This window comes from Patagioenas fasciata, chromosome 2, assembly GCF_037038585.1.
Source record: "Patagioenas fasciata isolate bPatFas1 chromosome 2, bPatFas1.hap1, whole genome shotgun sequence".
Taxonomy (NCBI): Eukaryota; Metazoa; Chordata; class Aves; order Columbiformes; family Columbidae; genus Patagioenas; species Patagioenas fasciata.
Window position 1 is genome coordinate 106,036,916 of NC_092521.1, and position 19,879 is coordinate 106,056,794.

General features: G+C 39.5%; 1 protein-coding gene across 3 annotated transcripts in view; it reads left to right on the plus strand.

Moving 5' to 3' along the window:
• Nucleotides 1-850: 850 nt before the first annotated feature.
• Nucleotides 851-19,879, plus strand: part of TPPP (tubulin polymerization promoting protein) — a 62,889-nt gene continuing 43,860 nt past the window's right edge. Inside the window, exons 1-3 of one of the 3 annotated variants that reach the window (XM_071804667.1) lie at nucleotides 851-981; nucleotides 2,676-2,799; nucleotides 14,446-14,760. In XM_071804667.1, coding sequence (XP_071660768.1) covers nucleotides 2,732-2,799; nucleotides 14,446-14,760 — 383 coding nt within the window. In that variant the 5' untranslated portion in view covers nucleotides 851-981; nucleotides 2,676-2,731. Of the gene's footprint in view, nucleotides 982-2,675; nucleotides 2,800-2,827; nucleotides 2,922-14,445; nucleotides 14,761-19,879 lie in introns of those variants that run through there. The other 2 variants (XM_071804668.1, XM_071804669.1) reach the window with 2 other exon arrangements.

A 19,879-nucleotide genomic window follows, 5' to 3' on the forward strand; every position in this document is an offset into this window, starting at 1 on the left:
GGGCTGCTGGCTTTGGGGGCTCATGTGTAGGGTACAACAGCAGGAGAGATCAGGGATCCAGGTACCTGCAGATCCATAGTGTGTGTTTGGTCTCTGAGCGAGCAGCTGTCAAATTATGATCCACCAAGCTCTGCCAGGTCATTGGAGTCTGGTTACAAATGAAGGTATGAGGATGCACAACAACAGTTCATTATATTTCTGCTGACTCCTGGACTATCTGTGACCTAAGATTTTGCATGGGGTTACTCCAGATTAGGGTAGGCCTGCTCCTAGGCCAGTGGCAAGCTAAAGGAATGCAAGGTTTTATGGAATGCCTACTGCACTGCACAGCCCAGTCTTCCACGTGATTTTTATTTATGTCAACAACTACAGCTTAAAGCACAACCTACTAGCAATTCGGACCAGACCTGCCAGAGCTCGAGAGGCCACAGACGACTGTGGTACCACTCGTTCTCCGCTTCTCCATCAGGAGGGGAGAATAGGATGCTCGCGATGGCGGAAGCTGGGGGACCTGGCCTCGACTTCCCCACCAGCCGGGGCGGAGGGTGACGGTCCCGCCCCGCGCCGCCTCTACTCCCGACTAGGGGAGCGCTCAGGGAGCTATCAACTCCTGGCCTCCCCTCCACCTGCCCCGGCTCACCTGCTGCCCAGCACCCGGCAACACACAGGGAGGCGCGGGCAAAGGCGCCGCCAGGCGCAACCAGCCATTTAAGGCAGCAAAAGCAGCAGCTGCCCCTGCGTTATTCATTACCTCAGTCTCCGCGGGGGGCGGGAGCGGCCGCGCGCCGGACAGCCCGCCCGGCCTATGGAGGCGAGCGGCGGAGGGGTGGGCAGGCGGTGCGGCCGCTTGCCAATGCCTGGGCAGCAAGGGCGGAGCTTGCCGGAGCTGCCGCGCCGGCTTCTCACGGGCTTTCGGTAGCGCCGGAGCCTGGGGCAGTGCAGCCTGGGTTGACGGGACCTGCCGCCACTCGACAGCCGGCGGTGAGTGGGCACCCCTTTCGGGGGGAGGGGGGGGAAGTGTTTTTCTTGCCCTCTCCCGCCTCGTTAGTGCGCTCGCTAATATATTTCTGTTCGGTTAACGAAGGCGCCAGATGTGCTGGAGGAGCTGCCCTGGGCTGGTGGTGCCCGCTGTTGCCCGCTGCTGCCGCGCGACCAGTGGCCCGCCCCTACCGGAGGGGCGCGCGGCGCCCTGCCTTGTTGCGTGTGGCCGTTATGTAACGGCCGCGTGGGACTGCGCGCGAGGTGGCTGCAGTAGCAGCTTTCCTCCGCAGGATTAACCCCGTCGTTGTCTCCCCCATTCTGCCGCGTCCCTTGTGCTCTCCCGCGAGAGCCCCGGGGAAGCGACCGGACCGGTGGGGAGAGGGTCTCGGTGCGGAGCTGCTCTCCTTTACCTGCCCATGGGGTTGGGCTCCGGCACCCTCATCTTCCGCCGCCATTGGGGAGGGGAGGCGCCCCCACAACCTGCCCGGGGTTGGGGAGAATGTTTCCCCGTTCCTGGCGGCACTGCCGCGGTAGGTCGGTGGACGGGCGATGCTGGCGCCTGGCTGTGGGCTGCTGGCAAGCTGGGCTCTGCCTGCGGCCATCTCCCGGAGGAGCTGGGGGGAAAGATCCACCTTGCGCACACACCAAACGTTCTGCTATTAGCCATTATCTAGATACGACAGCAAAGCCTCTGCAGCTGCTTCTTGTGTTGTTATGTAGAACAAGCGGTCCCCTTTTATGGAGATCGATGGGTGAAGACGATTTGCCTTCTTTTTTTTTTTTTTTTTTTCTGAGTGCCCGAGTGTTAGCTGAAGGCTCTTTGTCTCCGAGAGCTGCTCCTATACAGCGTCCTCCATGAAAACGAGCATCAGGTGTGGGAGACTGTTTAGGGACTGCAGTTTAAGACCCGCAGGTATTAAGCCAAGTACAGTACACACGGGTGAAAAAAACCAGGAGCAGACAAAATTCCGTGAATTAATCTGTGACTTAGGCTACATGGATTGGAAAAAAAAAAAAAAAAAAAAAACCACAAAAAACAAAAACAACAAGAAACCAAACACTTCCCAAACCAGCAGCGGTTGCAAGTGTTTCTTCAAGCTTGGGTAAAACCTTTTGTACCTGGGTGAAATTCTTCCACGGGAAAGCTGGGTGTGTCCTACACGGTGCTGAAGGCGCAAGTGAAAAGTGTGTGTCTTGAACGTTTGCAGCTTTGAATCTTGCAGTAGGTGCTGCTGACAGGCGATCTCCCATGTTTTGCAAGGTCTACATGACTAGGTTTAGGGGGGAAAATTCTTTCAGATTTTACAGAGGATTGCATAACTGCTTAAGTTTATTTAAATGGCAAAGAGAAGGAGGGGCAAAACCAACCCCCAGTGTGAAATGAAACACATGGGATGAGACAGTTTTCACTGACTTCTACTGAGCTTTCACCCTGTTTTATCAACTAATATAATTAAATAGCATGCTTTAGAAGGTTGGCAAGTGTTAGCATGATAATGAAACAGGGGTTTTTCCTCCTGTGCTGTGAAAACTTGGTGAAAAAACAGAGATACCTATATACTTTAATAGTCTCAGATTTAAAATAGCGTGGCTGTTTATCAGATGTGTATTATTTGTTTTTAATGTCAGTGGCCATTTTTTAATCCTTTTGTGATGAGCCACTTATTTTTCAATTTTTTTTTTTTTTTTTACAGGCCCTACAGCAACTCAACCTCACCCCTCCAAGAAACAAAATTAGATACTGCTTTGAATGCTTGTATATCCTCCAGGTCACGGTCATATGCCTTTAAATAATCCATCATTTGTAACTGCTAAAGTGTATGTCCAGTATTAAATCATTGTACAGTGTAATGGTTAGACAGCATGCTGTGTAAGGATCAAATTACAGATAAAGTTCACACAGGAATCTCCGTCAGTGCTTGCACTTGACCCTTGTAAATGTAAGAAAAGATCCTTATAAATGGAAATATACATCCAGCAAGTAGTTGTTTCTGTGCCAAATTTAAACTGGATTTGCTGTGGTGAAAATAATATATTTTAATTAATTTTTATAGTAGATATATTCATTCCAGTTACTTTGTATAGGCAGCTGTATGATAGAAATTATTTTTAGTTCTTATGCCTTGAGGTTAATTTGAAAAAAAAGCAGACTCTTAAGGAGGGAGGCAGGCAGTTATGTCAATTTATGTTAAGATTAGTGTATTCTAACTATAGGTAAAGGCAATTAATTGTACTTATGCATTTAAGAATGCTGTAGAGAATAAACCATACAATGTTTAAACATGATAACTTGCTTTCAGATGATAAGCTAAGATGAAAATTAAAATAATATCAGATATTTTTCTTGTTTTGCATACTTTGATTATGTGAGTCTTCAGTGTGAGAATGTGACTGTGTTCACAAGCCTGTATCACTCTATGAAGAAAAACTTAAGCAAAGAACAGTCTTTCCTGTGGTGGAGTCACTCAATGATGTCATGTCCTTTCTATTTTACATGCATACTGCTTGCAGACCTTGCATAAATGAAATGGATCTTTTCAGCAAGCAGCAAACAGGGTTTTTTTCCTTCCACCCATTTTTGTTGTGCATAACTGAAATTAAATGAAAGTATATAATTTTCATCCCTACTTTTTCTCTGCCATGCTGGCATGATTGCTTTGGGATAAGTGCTTTCAGGTGCCTTTGTCAGTTAGCTGAAAAGAACTTTGCTTATTGTTTATATTGCCATAGTGTCTAGAAGCTGTGATCAGAGACCTTAACTAATGTGTAAGGTGCAATATAACTGTGGAATAACTTGGGCCTGGCCCCCAAAATATGGTAATTCAAAATGGAACAACACACTGTAAGCAGTACAAAAAAGGGTATGCAGCTGTCGTTAAGAAGCTTACGTTGGTACGTGTGTGTGCATTATTCAGCTGTGGATTTTATCTTTCTTGTATGTTAGACCAAAGGGGAATGTAGGTCTCAATATAATACTCTCACAGTTCTCTGGCAGAAGTTCTGGTATCAAAGTGCACTCTTGGGGCATGTGAATAATGGCTTGGGTTTGGGGGAATTTTAAAATGTGTTTAAATTGACTAAATGCTGAAAGTTGACATAAAAATTAAATAGCCTGAAGATAAAATGTTTTGCATTGGGACAATGTAGATATTTTTTTTTTTTTAATTTTACCATTCTTTAAATTTAAGGTTCTTTTTTAAAATTTTGAAATGAGAGTTTTCATTTCAAAATCGAAGCATTATACAGGAAAAATTGCTTTGCCTTATTCCTCAATGTTTTCTATAAGCTGTTCTAGCTCTTCCTTCCTCTAATCTCCCAAACCCACAAAAAATAGGTAGTAACAAATACAGCTTCAGAAGAAAGAAATTTCTTAGTGAATTCATTACTCTGTCCAACCCAAACTGCCCATACGTATAAGTACTGCAAGAATTTCCCATTTTCACGTAGTCTGGTTATTAGAATACTATCAAACGGTAGTGAAAGTAACTGTATATTGAGAGGATGTTATTGGTAAGAAGACCATACATCAGGGCATAAGGAGCACATGGCCTGTACATGTGGTACAGGACAAGTATGCATATCCTGCCAGGTTTCAGGACTGTTTTTCTGACTGGATGTTTATCTGAAATGCTGACAGAGCAGAACAGACTGATTGCGTGTGTGTGTGTGTGGAGGTTGTTTGTTTGTTGTTGTTTGTGTTTTTTTTTTTTTTTGTTTTGGCTTATATCAAAACAGATGGGATGTTTTTCTCTATTGTTTGTTGTTACATGTAGCGGGTGAGCAATTCAGTTTGCACCAGCTAAGAGGGAATTTTAACTTTGCCGGGACTCTAAAGCAGATGCGAAGAAACCTAGGTTCTTGCTCTTGCCAGTCTTAAGGTTCTGTCTTCTTTTCCTCCTCATCTTTCCCCTGCCTCATAAATGTCCTGATACAAATTTAACCTTGTCCTGAATAGAAACCTAGGAGCTAGAAACCAAGAGGACACAGACCAAAGCTTTAATGCATTGTATGACAAATGAAAAGACAAAAATGAATCTGCAGTGTAACTGTCTTAAGTAATCATATGAAGTTCATTCTTAACCAGTTTGGCTAATCTCAAGAATATTCAGCAAAATGAGCACAGAGGAACTTAAAAAAAAGGACATAACAGTTTTTATTTGAATCTCTGAGTGTTGCAGTCCTAGTTGAAACAAGTTCTTAAATGCACAGTTGAGTTGAGGAATGGCATTCTACTGGATCAGTGCTAAGGAAATTCAAATGCTAAGAGGTCTTGCTCACAAAAGTGTTATTTTGTTGATGACTCTGCTTATTTTTAAATTCAAACCAAATTGGCATCTGCTTGTCGTATCTGATTTTACCTTTGGAAGGACCATTACCCAAACATTTCACCGGACAGGAGCTTATAGGTGTGAAAGAACTTACTGGTGATTTAGCAAGGCAAGTATATTGTACTGAGCTCTGTGTAGTTGAAAAAAATCTCAAAGGCTAATTTTTTTTTTATTCAGACAAAACTGAAGCAGCTGACTTAAGAACATAAGGGATCTTTAGACAATCTAATCTGACTCATGTATTAGTTACTTTCAGTTAGTTATCTGAGACCAATAACATATACTTGATAAAAATCTTTCTTTCAGAGATGCTTGACTGAATCTACTTTCAGGATGTAAAGTATTTGTAGCTATTCTTGGAAGTTACCTTTAGTGTTTCCAATGGTTGATTGCCTCTCCCTAAGGAAGTCTTATTTCTAATTTGCACTGGCATAACCTGAATTTTCAGCCATTGAGGTTTTTTTATATCTTTGATAGTAAAGAGCTGTTTAGTATGTGATGCAGTTCCTCTACAAAGGTATTTCAGTACCTCACTCAAGTGACTTCAGTCACTTGACAAATTACATTGGTGGAATTCTTTTAAGTCTCTATAGGTGGTAAACAAAACCCCCTTTCTTATTGGTGTTTGAAATTATCTCCTTGCCGTACAATCTCTGATCTCATTTCATGGCGTGAATCTTTGTTACTTGTGGCTTTGCAGAAATATTTGGAAAGGGTTCTATGGAAGTTCTGATTAATAGTCTGCCTTGGGTGGGGATGGCAGGAGGGGACATTGTATAGTGTATGAAGAAATGGGACAAAGCAAATTCTACAATTGTAATATTACAATTTGGGGAACCTGTACTCAACTAATCCTAAAGCGATGATAGGCCTAGTGTGTTATTTGAAGCTGTAAATTAATTGTATGACTACTGCGGAGAGCAGCCATTGTCTTCCACTCTTTTTGGTTCTGTGATTCCCAAGTCCTTTTTTTGATAGGCCATGAAAAAAATACCTCCTCTTTTGTTGTGCCTTAATCAGCACTTCTGTGAAGGCTCTTGCAGACACTGTCTTGTATCCTTGCCTGTGTGTTTAATTGCAGAATATGTGTCCAGATTATTTCTTAATCTACCAATGATAGCAGCCAAACAGAGCTCGGAATGCATAATTAGTAAGTGAAATCTTCAAATGGGATAGTCTTATAATGGAAAAAAATGCATAGTAAGAGTTCACCAGTACTTAAATGTGTGGTGGATGCTTGTATTTATGCTTTTGCCTTCATAGTTGAAACTTTGATTACAGTATATTGTAGAGCTAGGTAAGAGTTATTTAGTTACATAAAGAGTTGTTACGTAGTTTTAAGTGTTGTCAGGTGAACATGTGTCTTTTAGAGGAAAAATGTTCTAATGGAACTATTGCTGATAAAGGTGCGTTTATCTGTGTATAGGTGCTTCATTTATGTATATATAAAGAGGTCATATTTTATCAAGTGGTTCTTTGGAACAGAGAAATGTAATTTACTAAAAACTAAACTTAGCTTTATATATAAGTATGTGATATTGTACCAGTAACTATGTAGGTGGATAGCAATAGTTTTTAAAAATAGAATAAATAATCTCTCTACTTGATAATGTGTTTTCTAGGGTTGTTCCTTTAATGGCATGTATAACTTAATCAGAGTCTGAAAGACTATTTTGGTGAGGAGAAACATTGAACAACTTGAGTAATCGCCTTTTTTGTTACTCTTTGTGTGTCCTGCTGAAGGTTGTAATGTAGCTGTATGATCTACTCAACTTTCTCCTTCTCCATAGTGCTAGATACGAGTATATTGTTAAGAGAAATCAAGCTTCAGCCATGTAGTTCCTCATAAAGCCTGTGAAAGGATTTAGTTTAAGTAAAGACGGGTTTAAATGTAGATAAAGTCGTGTTAGCTTTGATGGGTCTGCAGTGTTTTCTGCTCATTTTCCTTCTGTGTTATATTCTAGGGAAAATGGATGCCTGTCATTCACCTGAGCATCACATGGGGACAAATAAGCCCAGAGCAGAACTCAGAAGAGATATGTCTTAACTCTGATTCCTACTGATAGCTATAACGGAAGCTTAAGGGAAGCTTTAAGAGCATTCTTCAAAGCCTTGCATTTTATTAGGAGGATATTGCATTTCTCCAGCTGTTTATCCCTTCACTCAGCTTGGATGTTTATGCAAAAATGTGGGAAAAATATTCCATCTGCTGTGCTTTGTCTCTGCTTTTTTTATTTGGCATAAATAATTACAGACAAAACAAGTGAGAATTCCCTTTAATGGCAATTCTGTAACATTTTTTAAATGTGGGGAAGATAGATCAAGTACTAAAATAAAACAGATGCAGTTAGATAAATTAAAATGCCTTGCACAGTTTGATAACATTATGGATCAAATTCACTCATAAAAATAGCACTTCTCATGCTCAGTGAAAAGTGACTTTCTTTTTTGCTTGAATTGGCCTTAGGGTCTTAAGAAATTTTGAATGGTGGCTAGTTGTGGTGCAGTGGATAGGTTTTACCAACAGTGTAGAAACAGATCTGACAAAAATGGTACCTTAAGCACTTGCATGCTTACCAACACTTGATGTGCAGTAAGGATTAGCAGAAGAATGGAAGGTAAAAACAGATGATAACATAAAACTACAAGGTTGTGTGCCTGTGGGCAGAATTCTTTGTAGTATTCCTATTTTCTAAAAGACAATCACCTTTCAGGTTTAATACCATCTAAGAAATAAGGAAGGCTGGTGGTTTGGCTAGGCTGAGAAGCTGAGAATGTAGGTGTGGAGAGGCTGAAGGCAATGCATTTATAAGAGAATGGCACAGAAACAGGTCTTTTTATGAGGTTAAAACAGAAGTAAAATTGTTGATGTTGACATATGGGTTTTCAAATCTTTGTGTAATACTGGACTTATCTCAACTTGTGGGCTGTATTAACTGTACTGCAAGGCGTCTATCATCTCTCTTTTCCCCCTACTGTGTTTCTAGTTCTCCATAAAATCAGTAAGTTTCTGGCTACTGTTTTCTTGAGCATTCATTCAAATGTGAACACATACATGAGAAGTGCTATCTGACTGAATGTAGAATCCTATTTTTCTTGGGCAACTAAATACATGTATAGATGCTTTTGCAGATTCATCTTTCCCCACTTTGGAAGGTCAGGGTGTAAAGATCAGCTCGATGAAATTCATCCATAAGCTAGGGAAAAGCGGGCATAGTCATACTTGGCTTAACAGCTCACAAATATGGAATAGAGTGCTTGAAAGATTTATTTATTTATTTTTAACCTGCTGGTAACATTTTGCAGATAGTAGAACAGTATCTTTGCATATAAATGTAGGGTTTGTTCTGTGGATTACCTGCTTTCCCTTCTCACTTACCAGATCAGGCCCAGTCAACGTGACTTTATGAAAGAAAGGTCCTGTTTGACCAACCTGATCTCCTCGTATGACAAGGTGACCTAGCTAGTAGGTGAAGGAAAAGCTGTGGATGTTGTGTACTTAGACTTCAGTAAAGCCTCTGACACCATATCCAACAGCATTCTCGTGGAGAAACTGGCAGCTCACAACTTGGATGAGTGAACTCTTCATTGGATAAAGAACTGGCTGGGTAGCAGGGCCCAAAGTGTTGTGGTGAATGGAGCCAAATCCAGTTGATGGCTGATGATGAGTGGTGTTCCTCAGGACTCAGTATTCGGTCCAGTTCCGTTTACTCTCTTTATCAGTGATCCGGATGAAAGGATTGTGTGTATCCTTAATAAGTTTAGAGATGACTCCAGACTGGGTAGGAATGTTGGGTGGGAGGGTAGGAAGGCTCTACAGAGGGATCTGGACCAGGTGGATCATTGGGCTGAGGCCAGCTGTATGAGGTTTAACAAGGCCAAGTGCTGTGTACTGCACTTGAGTCACAACAACCCCAGGCAGTGCTACAGGCTTGGGGAAGAGTGGCTGGAAAGCTGCCTGGCAGAAAAGGATCTGTTTGATGTTAATCAACAGCCAGTTGAGCAGCCAGCAGTGTGGCCAAGAAGGCCAACAGCATCATGGCTTGTGTCAGGAGTAGTATGCTGAGCAGGAATAGGGAAGTGATTGTCCCACTGTACTTGGCACTGGTGAGGCCACACCTTGAATCCTGTGTTTACTTTTGCCTCCCTCATCATAAGAAGGACATTGAGGCACTAGAGAGAGTTCAAAGGAGGGTGATGAAGCTGATGAGGGGCCTGAAACACAAGTTTGATGAGGAGCAGATGAGGGAATTGGGGCTGTTTAACCTGGAGGAAAGGAGGCTTATGGGAGACCTTATTGCTGTTTACAACTTCCTGAAAGGAGGTTGTACCATGGAGGGTGTTGTCTCTTCTCCCATGTAGTATGTGATAGGACAAGAGGAAATGACCTCAAGTTGTGCCAGGGGAGGATTAGATTGGATATTAGGAAAAAATCCTTCTCAGAAGGGGTTGTCAGGTATTGGAACACACTGCCCAGGAAAGTGGTGGAGTCACCATCCCTGAGGGATGAGGTTTTTAGGGACATGGTTTAGTGCTAAGGTTAGCTTAGATTATGGTTGGACTCGATCCCAAGGGTCTCTTCCAACCAAAATGGTTCTATGATCATGAACACAGAATGTACAATAGAATTGCTGAGTGACAAGGAGGTTGCGGAAAGACTGCCTGGGTAATCTCTATTTTGAATTATATCTTTGTAATTATTTAGGATACAGTTAAGGTACCGTCTCCACTCTACTTTCTGACAAAAGCTCTATGGTGTGACTGTAAGCAAAGAGGAACCTTGGACTGCATAAAAGCAACAGCAAAAGGAATCGTAGAACAGAAAGGAGTCAAGGACAGAATTTTTAGATTTTTACTTCTTAGTTTTCTGAGGCATATGGTAGAAGAGGTTAAGAATTTAGGGAGGAATCAGGGCTGAAGTTGAGAACCTGAGCAGATATTTCATTTTAGGCCTACTTTATCCAAGTTACGGTCTTCGGGCTCAAGATGAGGAATTTGCACTGCAGACTTAGGGTTTTAGCTAGAGGATGACCCTGATGGTCAGTGTAAACATAACTGTGGAGTTGTATTGTGAATTGCGTTGGAGCTAGGTGTTGCACATGATAAATAAGGTTGGCATATGTGAAGGCAAGGATTACAGGAAAGAGTAGATGTTAGTAATAGCATTATTGCGTTGTAACTGTGCCATTGTGCTGTTGAGGCTTTTCCCCAAGTTCAGCGGTCTGCTGAACAGAGGCTTGCTTGATGCTTGAATGCTTTCTACCATTAAAAAGTTTGAACTGGAAGTTTTCCTTAGTTCACAGGACTTTTGACCTCATTTTTTGACCAACCTTTCTTGGTTAGTAAATATTCGAAAAACCCTTGGTTTTGTAATACTTGCTGCAAATAAAAATTCAGCTTACATTCAGAGGGAATATTCCTAGCTTAGAGGCAAGCTAGACAAAGCAGATGAGAAAGTATATGATATAACCCAAAAAAGCTAGACACTCACACTTTTGATAGTGCTGGTTTGGTTTTTGTTGTGTTTTTTGTTTGTTTGTTTGTTTTTTTAACATTTTTTGGTGTGGAGATAGTAAACTGTGTTAATACATTTGCAGCTAGTAAGACTGTATTTTCTCCCTAGAGGCAGAATGTTGGTTCTTCAGAGCACTCTGTACAATCATATACCTGCTTTATGTGGTCTAATAATTAAAGCTGTGTACAGTATGGGATGGGTCCCAGGGCCCTCATTATGTTCTGGACTTTGGCAGCAGAACAGAAATGTTTCTTCATCTCTCTGCTTTGGTTTCCCCGTCTGTGACATGGCAGCATTGCTAACTTCTGTTATAAATACTAAGCTGTCTGCACTTCTTGAGCAGATTAGACATGCACTGGTTCTCAGAGACAGGGAAGGTACTGCAGCGAATTCTGACCGCATCAGATACATGCATATTCTGTAGAGTTGCCTAAGCTGCTGAAATTGTTAGCAAAAATACTCTGGGTTTAAGTGAGTCTTTGGGTCTTCCTTGTTGGCGCTGGGAGATTAATTACTTCTAAGAGCAATTCCCCCAAATCTAAAGCAATGCTGTACCAGAATTCCTTCAATATGTTGACACCTGGAGAGGATGCAGATAAGTAGAAAGTGTAAATTAATATAAATCTTTCAGTAGAACTGACAGTTGGTCTATACTGAGGCTCTGGGCTTATTTATATGTACCTAGTATTCATGAAGCTACAGAGAATTGACAGCCGGAATTCACAGAAACAATAGCTGCTTGTCCCCTTATTATTGGAAGAATCCAGGTTAATATGTGACTTCATCTAGGGAGGTTTTCTCAGCAGTCTGTCTGCAGATGAGTATGTATTGTAGTCTCTGGCAAAAGAAAGTTTGATGATATGAGAATACTTCTTTTTCTAATGGGTTAGGCATATGCTGAGAACATAGATCTGTACTTTCAGTCTATTTTAGCATGAGTTAGTCATGACCTCAGTCAGTTTGATCTCTAGCTTAATCTCTGTCTTCATCAATATCTCTGTCTATATAATGTGCTGTATTATCTATTGCAGAGTGAGAGAAGGGACCAGAACAGGGTTTTTTTGTTATACTAATATGACACAGACTATACCACAACATACCGTAACATAACACCTAGTTGTCTAAATATTCAGTTGATTTCTGGAATTCCATTTTTTTGGGACAGTTGTTTTTTCACAAGCCTTCTGAACTCTAGCATCTGCTTATACCTCTTTCTTAATGTCTTATATGGCTGTGTTTGGTGATGTGGACCAGCTAGCTTGGAGCCAGCAGTATTTGGAGAGGTTGGGATCACTGGCTAGTCTCACCTTCCTTCCCTCTTCTGGCTCTGGAAGTGTGGTATCTAATTGTGTTCATATTAGACTTTCTGGATGGTAATGAAAGGGTTTCTTTGGTTAGCTGTAATTGTTGTACTTGGCATCTACACAGCTCATGCTTTTGAATAGCAGCCTAATTTTGTTTTACAGAATTTAATAGTTGGTATTTTAGAGTAGTCACTGTATTTTGTCACTTCCACCTGCCACCCTGCTGTGGCCTGTCCACAAATTACTGTTAGCCTTTACTTCAAGCAGAAGCTAGCACGTACCTTCTGATACCTTTGTCCTGGAAAAAAAAAAAAAAGGTGAGGAAGACTCAAGACTGCATTTGATCTTGAATTTTTGGCAAACAGGTTGTTCTGTATTTCTCATTGGAAGATTATTTCTTTAACATAGCGTGATCTCTCTCCTCATCTCTTATCACTAATAAAGATACTGACCCCATTACAAATCTGCTTTCATGTCCTGTGTTCTGCAATTCTTTACCTTTTCATAGAGTATATTAATTAATATATTTCTCTTCAGAGCATGTTGTTTGTAGTGTTAAGAAACAAAATTTTAAGTTAAGGGTAAGTCAGTATTTTCATAAACCACATAGCTTTTTAGTAAATTTCCTGCTATTTCATGGGATTTTAACAAGTAAACTGTAATTATAGTTCAATAAGAAAAGGCGTACCTATGACAATTTTGGGCAACCACAGCAGAAGCCTAGTTTCAATCTATCCTTGACTGCTTTAGATGGTGAGAAGTTCTTTGAAATGAGTCTGCTTTGCATACCAGATTTCACCATTCAAAGCTGAAGCCTTTTCTGTAGAGCGTGTTCTGTTCCCCCTGGCCCAGAAATACTTGAAACACCCCAATACAATGTTCATTTACGGATGTCTGAGCCAACTAAGTCTACTGCTGGCCTTTCTATAGGCCAAATATGTTCTTTAAGCATTTTTCCTATACCAAGTCTAGAAACTAATTTATTAGTAACTGTAAGTAAGTAAAAAATGTTTTCAATAGATACAGCTATCATATTGAAGACAGTAGTATGGACAAAAAATAATTTAGCCTTTTTAAAAATCACACAATTCAGGAAATCAGAAGCCTTTCAAGTGTGGGTTTCAGCTCATGATTTGAAATAACTACTTGCTTTTTTTAAACACACTTCTGCTGTGCTGTGCAAAGTTGAGTTATGGCTATGGGTAACATGGGATTAGGCAAAGTTGGTCAGCAAGGCAGTGACGCTGACTAAAGAAATATTTTAGTTCAGGAGATACTTAAGAATGTAGGTGCGTGGTTATTTTTTCTAGTTTCGGATGAGACAAGACCAACACAGATATTTTCTTGCTTATAGTTTGTAAACTGTTCAATTGTTGTATCTTTCAAGGATATTTACATTGAATATAGATTCTTGACAGAATTGCTAAGAGCAAGAGAGGGCTAGCCCAAAAAATCTCTTGGAAGATTGATTGCTTCTATGGCATGCTTCTGACACGTTAGGGCTTTTTTCTTTATGAAGACACCTGAAAATAATTTTAGTGTTCTGTTGCTCTGTTTAACATTTTTTTTTTTAAAAAAGGCAAACCTATCCTACATGAACATAGAGTAACCTGAAAGTTGTTCTCTGCGGTAATGACATCCCTTCTCAGTGCTTCTGCATCATCAATTTGTTAATTCCAAATGAATTCTACAGCTACAGTTCTTTGAATATAAACTTGAGAAATAAATGGTTTTGCTAATTAGAGAGACTTATCTAAGCATTTCTGAGGCTTCCTTACTTGTTATCCCCTACATAATATAACTTTAGTATTATAACATTAATACTTCGCCGCACTTTCAAAATATTCATTTTTCAATTAAAAAATAATAATAATAAAGGTCTTTATTTTTTCCTTTAGAAATAAAAGTAGATAGTAATGCCCACAGTGCAAATGGCATACTTTTATTCAAATCAGTAGAATGACAACTGCCATTAAATAAAGGAATAAATACCAAGTCTTCTCTTATAAGCTGACGTAAGGACAGTGCAATTAGGTTTGTGCTTTATTTTGGAATGTTCCTTCCTTGACTTTTTTTTTTTTAATATGCTAGATGGACAGAGTTACACAGTTCTATGTATTGACTGTTGTTTGATAGTGGAGGTCACTGAGTTCTTGCTAACTTGGTATACCACTTATTCTTCATATGTTATGACAGAAACTGTAGCCTGTAAGTAGACTAGTGCAAGTTAATGTAATGAGTTTTCTCTTCTTTGTAGCACAATGGCTTGTAAGTAGACTAGTGCAAGTTAATGTAATGAGTTTTCTCTTCTTTGTAGCACAATGGCTGACAATAAAGCGAAGTCAACAAAACCTGTGAATAAGACTCCTCCAAAGTCTCCTTCAGACCCAGCAAAGGACCGAGCAGCAAAACGATTATCTTACGATTCAAACAGCTCCCATGAGGGAGCTATGGCAGGAGAAGTAAGTGCTCTGGAAGAGGCCTTTAGAAAATTTGCCATCCATGGTGATACAAGAGCCACAGGAAAAGAAATGCATGGGAAGAACTGGTCAAAACTATGTAAGGACTGTCATGTGATAGATGGGAAGAACGTGACAGTCACAGATGTTGACATTGTCTTCAGTAAAATCAAGTAAGTTCATTTCTGACAATATGTCCTTGTCTCCCCAACATGTTTTGTAGATATCATCTAAATTTATCTTCTGTTGCTTACAGATGTTGTGAGGCACTGTATGTGTTTGCCACAGTTGATCCTTTTTTTTTTCCTTATACTGTTGTTGAGGGTTTGATTGCAGGGTGACAATCAAACCCTGGCAGATGTATTGTTAACCTCCTCTCCCCCCTTCCCACTAAGGACAGGTGATCGGGAGGGAAAGAAGAACAGAGAGAAGAGAGTTGGAAAAATTAAAGATGTTTTACTAATGCTACTAATAAGAATAGAGAAAATAATACAAAATACACAAAACCAATCTTGAAAGTCTCAGCAACTGCAGAGCCAGCACCCAAAGTCCTGGACTAGACTCTGTAGCCAACCGGAGCTGGATTCAGTCTCTCACTAGGCCTCAGTTCGCAGGGACGACCAGCAAGGTCCTCTCCTAATGTTGGCCATAAGAAGAAGGGAAAAAGAAAAAAGGTCCTCGTGATCTCCCACTTTTATACGAAGTATTCACGTGAATGGAATGTTATACACAGTTGGTCAGTTTCTTGGTCACCGGTTTCTTGTTGCCCCTCTAGCGAGATGACCATCTGTGCTTATCAGTAAGTTTGCATTCCATTGCTATGTTTACCAAAACATGTGTCTGGATCTCCAGGAAAATGCAGCTATTATGAAGGCTTTAGCTGACAGGCAAAATTCACTAAAAGAGAAACTTGTTTTTTAACAAAACTAGGACAACTGTGATGCTTTGTCTGAAGATACAGCTTTCAGCTTCTGTCATGCTATCTTAAACTGAGTTCAGTGTCACAGGTGTTATGCCATACAAAGAGGTATGATGTGATCAAGACAAATGCAGGGTATTCAAAAAACCACTTCTTTTGAACTGCAGTAAATAATGTGAATGTTTCCTGAAGGATATCTGAGTGAAGTCAGGATGTAGTTTTATATCTTGCCAATATTCAGCCACAGAGGACAGAGGTTAAGGTGGGATATGTACTAAAAGCCATTATTCTAACAACAGTCCTGATACCTAGCACACCACCTACTCAAGTTTAGAGTGTAGGACCGTGCCAAACAGATGATGAACTTGGGATGCAGACTGATGGCTGTAATTAGTTGCTTAGGATTATCTCAGTTGTCCTAGTTGTGAGCAGACTGGAGCTTTAGTGAAACTTTCTCCTCAAATCAAAAATGTAGGCAGGCTTGATCCAGAAACTTGTCACATCCAAGGGAAGACATTCAAATGTTCTGGCATATTCTGTATGAAGCCCCAAATATTTTTTTTTTTTTTTTTTTTTTTTTTTTTTTTTTTGTTCTTGCATTATGTGTAGTAGTGGGTCATTTTCACCTTCTCTCTCTCTCTCTCAATAACTTCACATTCCATTGGTATGTTTACCAAAACATGTATCTGGTTCTCCAGGAAAATGCAGCTAATATGAAGGCTTTAGCTGACAGGCAAATTCACTAAAAGAGAAACTTGTTTTTTAACAAAACCAGGATAGTCTCATACCTCATTGTGTTGAGGGACATGCTTTAAGGAGGGTCCCTTAATTGTACTTGAAGCTTGTAGGAATGTTTATTCGGCTTATGCTCTCAACTGATGTGGTGTAATGTTGGGGAGGACATGCAAACTTGAGTTGCTTACAAGGGTAGCTGAGAAAACTTGCTAAAAGCACTGACCATTTAGAGTGCATCAAGGCATAGAAAGGCAGTGAAGAAAAGCACCTTGATCTTGAAAGTCTGTCCAGTGTAATACACATAGTTAGAATGATATTACTTATTTGATTTCTTTGTTTCTTTTCGCTTCAGAGATCTTATCTAGATAATTGAAAACATTATGTATGCACACTTCAGCCCTCTTTTTTTGTATCAGTCCACTTTCTCTTTGAGTCCCTACTTTTATTTTTTGGAAGTTGTGTTGCTAGAGTTAGGTATACTGTCAGTTAATTAGTTTATTTTAAATGGATGTTTAGGGTATAGGGTTGCTTGTTTGTTTCTTGATCTATGATACACAGTGCTGGCATTTATTTTCAGGTTTCCTTTGGCTTTCATCAACTTAAAAATTTCCCTGTATTTATCATCACAGGAAATAATAAGAAATCTTAGAGCTACTTTCTCATGTCAGTATCTGGGCAAGTTAGTGATAGAACAGCCCCATTATATGGTATAAACAATTGCGCAACATCAGCAGCTATAAAGAAGTATCAGCTTTGGTGCCTGCTGAGATAGAAGGAATCAGGTCCTGTTGTGCAGGCTTCAATTTTGATGTGACGGGGACCTGAGGCTCAAGGGGAATGTTAACATATCCCCTTGTGATTGTTCAGCATTCTCAGCTCAGCTGGGGGGTTCTTGTGTCTGCCTCTGTGGGGAGGTACCTGTTCAGCAGTTTCTCAGACCTTTCTTCTTGACTGCTATGAAGTGTTGTCATTTCTCCTGGAAGAAGCATATAATCTTTTCTTCTATCTAGTATTTAATAGTTTAGAAGTTAAATGCATCAAATGCAAAGGCATTTTGATCTTGTTTATTAATTACTTGCTTACCTATACTGTACATATAATTTATTTTATATATTCTTTTTAGAAGTTATTTTCTTTTAAAATTGATATTGCTTAAATGGCAGATGGGGAAACTTACTATAGCTAAGATTTGCTATCTTTATTAGGAAGATCTGTTTTTCATGTGCATGCTTTTGGTAGGTATACTTCCGCATTTTCTTAAATATTTATTCTTGAGAGCGTATGTCAGCAATTCTTTTTAGTCTAGATCACATTTATTTCATCTGTAGTATTTTATGTTTTAACAAGAGAAGATTTAATGGCTGTAGTTACCCAAGTATTAGCAATATACTGTAACTAGGAGGCTTATGCATAGGCTGAGTATGCAGGGTTTCTCAAGCGTGTTCAGACAGCTGCTTTTCCTTGCTTTCTTTTTTGCTTCCTATTTAACCCTCAGCTAAAAGATAATGATAGATTTGGTGATGCATTAAAATAGGCATATTCACAAAATATACTCTTACTCATTTCTGTGTTACAAGCAGCTTTTTCCCATGAGGCTTTTTGTCAACCCTTCTGTGTTGAAAGAAAAACATTGAAGACTATTAAAGAATCTACGATTTCTCAGAAAGTGCCAGGTACATGCCTCAATAAGAGTTATGTGTATAGGTATCAGAAGGCTCTGTACCCCACTGTTGCTTTTATGTTCTTCAGGTAGACTGCTTCTCACAACATGGACTTTGGCCTGGGGTTCTCAGGGTCAGCCATAGTGGTTCAGTGAGATGGGGCTGATGGATCTTGGCAGTTGTAGTCTGGCCAGGGAACACACCCAAAGATAAGAAGAGATGTTTGTCAGGATAAGAAGAATTGGTCTAATGCAAGGAATGCACAGTAGTACACATGAAAGAAGGACTGATAGAATTGTATGTTTGGTAAGAAAATATGTAAATTGGGTGATCTCCCTGTAGTATTTTTGTTTAACAGTAATTTGTATGTTCTTAAGGGTCTCACAAATCTTTCCAATTTGGTGGATTGTTATATAAACTGTTGTGTGTTTAAAAATTTGTTTAATGATGTATTTTTCTGCCTTCTTTTTTTTTCTTCTCCATTTTTAAAACCTTTCTATTGTCAGTGCAGAAAATACATTAAATTAAACAGTAATGAATTTTGCAATGGAATTACTTGAAGTGAGAAGCCAAAGCCCACTTGTGAGAGTAGCCATGTGTATGACTAGAAGTTGCATCCCTGGATGTCAAAGAAAAACCATTTACATTTATGCTAAATATTTGGATTACACTAATGTGGTTAGGATAGAGTGCCATTTCTATAAAGTTTGAAAAGTTTTTGGGTTTTTTTAGCTTATACAAACATACAACAAAGACATCTCACATGATATTATCATCTTTCTATGCATGTTGTACCTAGAAAAGCAAAAGAAATTGTGAGGAGTGAATTACGAAGTTTTACAATATCTTATAGGAAGAAATCTATTAAAAATGCAGCATAACCAACAAAAGTGTACATAACTGTAAATGCAGTTACGTAGTAAGCTTTCCTTATTGTGTTTTATAGTTTCACAGCCAAAACTTGAAGTTGGACTCTTTTCTTCATGTGTTTGTGGGACTGCATACTATGGTAACACTATGGTTACAGGATAAACTTTCATTTCAAAGCTAGCTACTTGCATTAAGTTATGTAAAAATCTCATTTGCTAATTGATATCAAGAAAACCTTTTCTCTTTAAATGGCAAAAGGAAGCAATGCCTTATCTGAAAAACCTGCTTATATAGTTTTTGTTTGTTTGTTTTTTAAAAAAAGAAAGAGCCTGAAAATACTTAGGAAGTATTTTTTTTAACTGGCCCATAAAATCACAGTCACATTCCATGAGAAGGAAAGATTTCATAAATTACTGTATGTGAAATTTTTATGACAGGACCAAACCAAATATTTCACCATTTTTGCAATAACAATTTCAATCTCCTTCTAGCTCAGGCTTTTGCTAAAATGTAAGGTTTTAGTATAAATATCTTAGTAATATTAGATAATTCAAAGCATTTTTCACATACTATCTGAACCTTGTATAGACATCTTTATATTGGGCAAATTAAGAGTGATAAGGCAATCTGAGTCTACTGAATTTTGAGACATACAACTTGCAGACATGCAGTAGCATTTGAAAATGGATAGTTTTAATGAGAATGGGAATACCATGGATATCTTTTTAGTAGCTGAAACAATTGTCCTCCTTCTTGGAAATTTTCCTCATCAACTGACCATTTCTTTTATGTTACTGGTCCAGAGTTGTAAAATTTTGTAGGCTGTGTATCTTGTGCTTGCAGACTGCAGATATGGGTTCAGTGAATCTTGTTGCCTTGGAGAAAGCAAGCTCATTGGTGACAGAAGAGAAGGGCACAGAAGTGTTCTGCATTTGGTATGAAAAGCAACATGTGACTGCATTCTTCTTAATCTAGTAAGAGAGTGAGACACAATAGTCTAAGAACTTCAGGGTTTTTGTATTAAGGAAAACAGAATACCCAAGTAGAATAGATGTTACTGATCTCTGACCAGCATTTTGGAATGTTGCCTTAAGAACTTAAATTTCT